General features: G+C 62.7%; 1 protein-coding gene across 5 annotated transcripts in view; it reads right to left on the reverse strand.

Annotated features, from left to right (window-relative positions):
- Positions 1–3405, reverse strand: part of GSE1 (Gse1 coiled-coil protein) — a 72236-nt gene extending 68831 nt beyond the window's left edge. For all 5 annotated transcript variants that reach the window (XM_040982270.1, XM_040982269.1, XM_040982272.1 and 2 more), the window contains exon 1: positions 1948–3405. In XM_040982270.1, coding sequence (XP_040838204.1) covers positions 1948–1984 — 37 coding nt within the window. In that variant the 5' untranslated portion in view covers positions 1985–3405. The remainder of the gene's footprint in view (positions 1–1947) is intronic.
- Positions 3406–6696: the final 3291 nt, after the last annotated feature.

Consider the following 6696-nt stretch of genomic DNA (forward strand, 5'->3'; position numbering starts at 1 on the left):
TGGCTGTCCTATCAGGCCCCCCACAGGCCAGCAGCATCAGGGCACTGACAGCCCCTTGTTCTGGAACCACACTTCTCACCTCTCCGAGTCTCCCCGGTAGACTCTGCTCCTGCAGGAAGCTGAGGGCTGACTTTCCTTAATTGCTTTCTATTTCCCAGCCTGACACTTCCTCCTCCTCTCTCCAAGGCTCCCATGTGAACAGAATGGGTCACCTGATGCATGCATGTGCGCCAGCAGCCACCACGGCAGGTGAGGTGGGGTGTAGATTACAAACACCTGTGCTTCCAAGATGCTCAGGACTTAATCTGTGCCAGGCTCTCCCAGGCTGCGGGGGAGGCACCAGAGGCTCCAACTCTGCCCAGTAGAGGAGGGACCTGGATGACGTGCTCTTTCAGCAGCTCTCGCCTTCTGGAGGGAGGGGAGGAAGAGCACCCACAGTTCTGGGAGCCCCAGGAGGACTTGGGGATTCCAGGTCCTATTTTGGATTGGACCTGTGAGAGCAAGCACAGATGGAAAGAGAAAAAGGCTGCACGTTGCAGTTTGTGGAGGAGGGAGGGGGAGAGCGACCACCAAGGAGACGCTGGAAAGCAGGGGACGCTGACCTGGACAATTTAGGGCAAGGGCCAGGCCATGAGAAGTTACCAGCCCGCTCAGGAGTGCACATTTTAGAGGAAAGCTCTCCTGCTTTGAAATATGTCTTGTCAGCCAGCAGGACCCTGATGCCTCTGTTGCTGCTCCATGAACTTCCAGAAACATCTGCCCTCCGGAGGTTGTGTCAGGGCAGACAGCCCTCTCCTACCTGCCCTCGGGCGGCCGTGCCAGGGATGGGGAGGGAGGACCCACAAACCCAACTCCCCATGCCTGGCGGTTGCGCCTTTCCAGCAGCCATTGGTGCTGAAGTGGAGGGTCGCCCTTTTCCTTCCCACCGGCACCCCAGTACCACCCCACAGCCCCAAGCACCCCGACTTCAATAGCAACCGAATGGCACAGCCCAAGGCAGGCAAACTCAAAGCAAAGGGAGCCCAGCTAAAAACACAGTACATTCCCAGAACAAGCGGCCGCACGCAGAGCGGCTGGCCCGACCAGCGCTCACGTGGCCCACCTGGGGCGGTCCTGGAGTCACAGTCCCTGACCCCGAAGGGCACTGCGGGGGAGGCGCCGCCAGCTCCCAGGATCCCCTCGCAGAGGTCCCCGGTTCACCAGCCTCTTTTTAGGGTTTCAACGTGCAAATAAGGTGAATGGTCCAGAGGGCTCCCACCGGCTTCCACCGCCACCCCCCTCTACCCCTCCCCGCCTCCGTGGGCTGCAGGCGTGACTTGCCCCGAAACAGAAAGTTGCAGGGCAGGCTGCTGTCAGCGCGCAGGGTTAAGGCAACAGGAAGCCACACCGACCGCCCTCCAGAGCTTCCCCGGCCCCCTCCTCCGACCTCGGCAGAACAAAACCTTCCAGGGAATCCCAGGCAGGAAGGGGGGCGGGGACCGGCTAGCCGCGCTCGCGCAGACACCGCGCCAGGGGGTTGGCCACAGGGACCGGGAACTGAGCCCCAGACCCGGGCTGGGGAGGGGAGGGGGGAAGGGCTGCCACCCAATGCGGCGGCCTGCGGGAAAGTAACTTCACACCCGGCGCGTAATTCACCTCTCTGGGCGTGAGCGCCGCACTGCCGCCGCGGAGGAGCCGGCTCCGGCTCCGGGCAGACAAAAGGAGCGAGACGCGCAACCCCCGGTGGCGACGGCGCAGCGGGGGCGGCGGGCCGGGTGGGCGCTCCCCGCAGCTCGCTGCGGGCCTGAGTGCGGCGGGAGGAGCCGGGGCCGCACGCACGCGCTGGGGACAGGGACCCTGGCCGACCTACTGGCCCCAACCCCGGCTAGGGGCTGGGGGGGCAGGGGCGTGAGGGGACCGGGCGCACCGGCGCCGCGCGGGACCAGGGGTGGTGCGCAGCTCGCTTACCTGGTAAGTAATACAGAGGCGGCTTCAACCCAAACATGATTCAGGCTAGAATTCCATAGTGACCGGAGGGACGAAGGACGAAAAAAAAAATATATATATATATATGCATATATAAAAACCCAGCAGCAAAACAAAAAGCACCGTCCACGCCACGGCGCTGAAAAATGTCCAAAACAATAAAATAAAGGCAGAAGAGCGATCTCGAGCGTGCCGGAAAAAATAAAATCAAGCCTTCCTGCCGCCCCCCCCCTCCCCGAGGTGATCCAAGGGCTCAGCCTCGGGCCGGGCAGCTTCGGCCACCTCGGCCCTGGCAGGTCCACAATGAGGGAATTGACGACCACGACGGGCCGGAGCCGCCGCGGCCGCTGGTGTCTTCGCCGCGTGCGTATTTTCTGCCTTTTGGACTTGAGATGCAAATAAAAAGGGAGGGGGAGCGCGGTGGAGGGAAGCAGGCGGGAGAGCGCTGAGCAGCCAGAGAGAAGCAGGGGCGGCGAGGGCGGTGAAATCGGGGGCTAAGGTCTCAGGGACTCCGGGGAGAGGGACCGGGGCAGGCAGGGAGGGGGCAGAGAGGCCCTAGGGACGAGCGAGCAGCGGCCTCCGCTCGGCGCAGCCATTTGAATGTCAAGGGCGAGGGTCAAGAGACCTGTTCCCCACAGGGCTTCCCGTCCAGAACCCGAGGGGAAAAGGGAGGGGGCGGAGGGGTATCTCTGGTTGCCAAGGAGAAACCGGCTTTGTTTTCGTTTCCCCTTAGCTACTGGGAGAGGAGGGGCGGGGTGGGAGAGGAGGAGGAGGGAGGGGGCGAGCGGGTGGGGGAGAGGGGAAAATTAATACCCAAACAGCCGCGAAGTAGGAGGGGGCGCGATCCCCCTCACAAGTAACGGAGGCAGCGGCCGCCAAACAAGTCCGGGGCCGGTGGCTCTCTCCGCCGACACCCAGCCAACACACCCCCGTGATCTCCGTGGCTCGGTGTCCGACCACGGACTCGGAGATAGACTGAGAGGGGGCGGGCAAAGGGCGCAGTACTAGCGGGCTAGGCGCTCGGGCAGGAGAGCGGGAGGCGAGAGCGCACGGCGACGGAGAGCCCCTCGATCAATTTTCATGCAAGAATCATTATCGGTAAATTGGAAAGCTGGCTGCCTGACAGCGGATTTGTCTCCCCTAATGAAAGCGAAAGGGCAGGGGCGCGGCGGCGACGGCGGCGGCGGCTCCTTCCGTCTCCACGCGGCGGCTTCCAAGAGCTCAGAGCTCCGCAGGGCGATAATAATAGTTTCACTTGCGAGCTTCTCCCCCCCCCCCCAACCCCCCGGGCCTGCAGCTCAGGATCCCGGTTCCCCTCTGCCGACCCCGGGAGGGCGCTGCACCGGTGGTAGGGTGTTCCTGCGGCCCCAGACGCGGGCCCGTTTGCAAACAGTGGGCGGCCGCGGGTGCCGCCGGTTCCCCCTCCGCTGCCCAACTCCGCGCTCTGGCTGCCCGCCCGGCCGCCCTCCTCCTTCCCTCCCGCCCTCCCCACCCACGTCTGACAGCTGCGGGAGCCGGGCGCGCGCCCTCCGCCCGCCGGGAGGAGGCTCCCCCGCAAACTGTACATGGCGGGAGGGTGGCGGCCCGGGGCCGCCTTCGGTGAAACCCGCATGGGGCTGGGTAGACGAACCAGCCGGCTGCCCCGGGCCAGCCCCTCGGGCGAGCGGTGCGCTGCCTCCTCCACTTTCCTCTGCCCGCTCACCCCACCCCCGAAAAAAATCCCTGTTGCAAGTGTAATCAAGTGCTTGATACCATCTCCCGCACTCTGCCTGCGCTGGTACATTATCAGCTCCGGGAAAGCATGCTTCCAGGCAAACGGCCCTAATAAACGCTATTACTGCGACTCCGCGAGCCCTGGCCGCACCATAGTAACGCGAGCCCCAGCTGGTGAGGCTGGAGAAGACGGCCCCCGCATAGGGCGCACCGGCGGGCGCGGGCCGCTCTCTCGGCTCCCCACACTGCCTCTCCTTCACACCATCTCTGGAAGGCCCCATGTGATAATTCCCCAAATCGAAGGGGAAAAAACCCTGCCGCCAAACCACATCCTGTGCGCTCATTGTCCAGCCCAGCAATTTTAAAGAGACAGGACCCATTTACCCACGCGCCCCCTTCAATGCATGCTGCAAAGCTGCCTCTAGGTGCCACTGGTTATTTGCAAGCCCCTTTACTTCCAAGAAGTGCCCCCTCGGTGGCACAGCCAGCAAGAGGCACGACTTGATGACCCTAAAGGAGCCACCTTTTGACCCCGGACGCGATCGTGGGGGTGGGGGGAGCGGGAGAGGAGAGGCCTGAGTCTACAGGGGCACTCAGCGGGGAACCACGGTCCCGCCAGGCTCGGGTTCCTGCCCACACTCGCCGACCACTGCGTAAATCAGGGGACCGCAGCGGCAGTCCCGGGGTCCCTGCTAAACCCGTTGATTTCGGAGGACAGCTGACCGCGCGAACGTTACGCCCTACAGAAAAGCGTTGGGAGATGAGCTGGGGGGGTGGTGCCTGGCGGGGCTCCGACCCTCCACGGTGCCACTCACCAGCCCTCACCCACCCCACCCGGAACATCTGAAACACGCGGGGCGGAGCCGAGGAAGGCGGCGCTCCTGCCCGCTGCCGCCTCTCTCCTGCTGGGTGCAGAGCTCAGGCGGCAGCCTTCTGGGGCCCGGCTGCCCAGGGGTTCCATGAGCAGCTTTTAATCCTTTCCAGCGCCCCTCCCCGCGGAGGGCGCACGCTGGTACCCGGGAGGGCGCCCGGGGCTGCTGACCTGGAGAAGACCGGCCGCTCGGGGCCGCCCGCGCGCGCCGCCAGCATCTGGCCGCTCCGCCCTGCTCTGACCCCGGAGGTCGCACCCGGCCCTCGGTGTCGGCGGCCCTTTGTTTTCCGGGGCTGCGGTGATGGTACTGCCGGCTGCCGGCTGCCGGCTGCCGGCTGCCCGCCGCAGTGAGAGGCAGGCGGTCGCCCGGCCCTGGTCCAGCCCCCGCCCCCGCCCAGCTCTGGCCCGCAGACAGCCCGGGAGCCCTGGTGTGTGTAGGGGACGTCAGGAGTGTGCCAAGTTGCAGCAGAGGTCGAGTGAGCAGCCCTTACCAGCTTGGAAAGTCTGGTCCTGGTGGGGAGGGGGAGAAAAGTATATAAAGACCCTAAACTATCAGTTTCTGTTGTCATCCTTTTATTGGTTTTTAATTCTCCGGGATTACGCGAACAACAGTAGTAATTAATACTAAACCTTCCTCTACTGTATATGCTAATGGCAGAAGCCATAAAAATTAATTTGCAAACATGTCATTACACAATAGCTGTACAGGCAATAAACCTGTAATTATGGGCCAATCACGGAGAGGGTACGCTGGGAGGGATGCCCCCCCAATCTGCTGGGTGCCCCCCTTCCTCTGCCAAAGTGGGGAAACCCAGGCCAGCAAGCTCACCTTCTTAGGGAGCCTACTGTGTGAAAAGACTCCAGCTGGGGGAATGGGAGCGGGGCCTCCAAGCCCACCTGGACCAGCCTGGGCCAGGGCCCTGGCTTGTGCAGGGCAGGTCTCCCCAGCCTGCGGCTCTGGGGGGCCAGCTCCCGGCTTATCTGTGTTTCCCTATCAGAGACAAACAACTCTCCCTAGCAAGGATCTGAATTATCTTACAGTGCACAGGCCAAGCCCTGATTGCTTCTAGCCACACCCTGGGGAAGGAGGCCTGGTGAGATTCTAGTGATAGCCTTCCTGCTCCAGAGGGGTTAGTGACACTTCCTGGTGATGGGGACCTTTGTAAGGCATCCGTGCCAAGACACTAGCCACGTGGACTCCCTGCTGGCTTTCTCCTGAAAGGCTAGCTGTTTGCCAGCATGTGGCTGAGCAGCCAGCAGGGTGGGCTTGCCCTTTCCCACTGGCCCTGGCCACTTGGCTGTGGCTTGGAATCCATGATTACAATGACTCACTCCTGGGGGGCCAGCCCCTCTGTGGGTAGGAAGGGTGGGGACCAACTGCTAGAATGGGGGGGCTCACCTGAGGGCTCCACCCCAGGAATTCTGTCCCTCCCTCCCTCTTTGCTCACCTCCAGGGAAGAGTCAAGCAATGGGATGGCTAGTTGGCAGAGCTGGACCACCCAGAAGGCTTCCAAAAGACTGGGGACCCCCCCCCCCCGCCAGGGCACACTGGCCCTCTCCTCCCAGAGCCACCCAGCCCAGGCTGCAAGTCAGCCCAGGTCAGGGCAGAGCCGGGGCAGACAGCTTGCAGCCAGAAAAAAGAAAATAGACTGCTCCCATCTCATGGGCAAAAAGGCAAGGGCAGGCATCTCCCAGAAGGTGGCACAGAGCTCCCTTCACACCCCGACTCAGAAAGAGGGGCCCGGGGCCCGGCAGCGTGGCCTAGCGGCTGAAGTCCTCACCTTGGGCGCGCCAGGATCCCATGTGGGCACCGGTTCTGGTCCCGGCGGCTCCACTTCCCATCCAGATCCCTGCTTGTAGCCTGGGAAAGCAGTTGAGGACGGCCCAAGGCTTTGGGACCCTGCACCCTGTGGGACACCTGGAGGATCCTGGATCCTGGCTTCAGATCGGCATAGCATCGGCCGTTGCACTCACTTGGGGAGTGAATCATCGGACGGAAGATCTTCCTCTCTGTCTTTCCTCCGCTCTGTATATCTGACTTTCCAATAAATAAATAAATCTTAAAAAAAAAAAAAAAAGAAAGAAAGAAAGAGGGGCCTGGACTCTATCTGGGCGGTCACAGTCACACAGCACAGAAGAGCTGACTG

This window comes from Ochotona curzoniae, unplaced genomic scaffold, assembly GCF_017591425.1.
Source record: "Ochotona curzoniae isolate NIBS_2020 unplaced genomic scaffold, NIBS_Ocur_1.0 contig_3622, whole genome shotgun sequence".
In the NCBI taxonomy this organism is placed as follows: Eukaryota; Metazoa; Chordata; class Mammalia; order Lagomorpha; family Ochotonidae; genus Ochotona; species Ochotona curzoniae.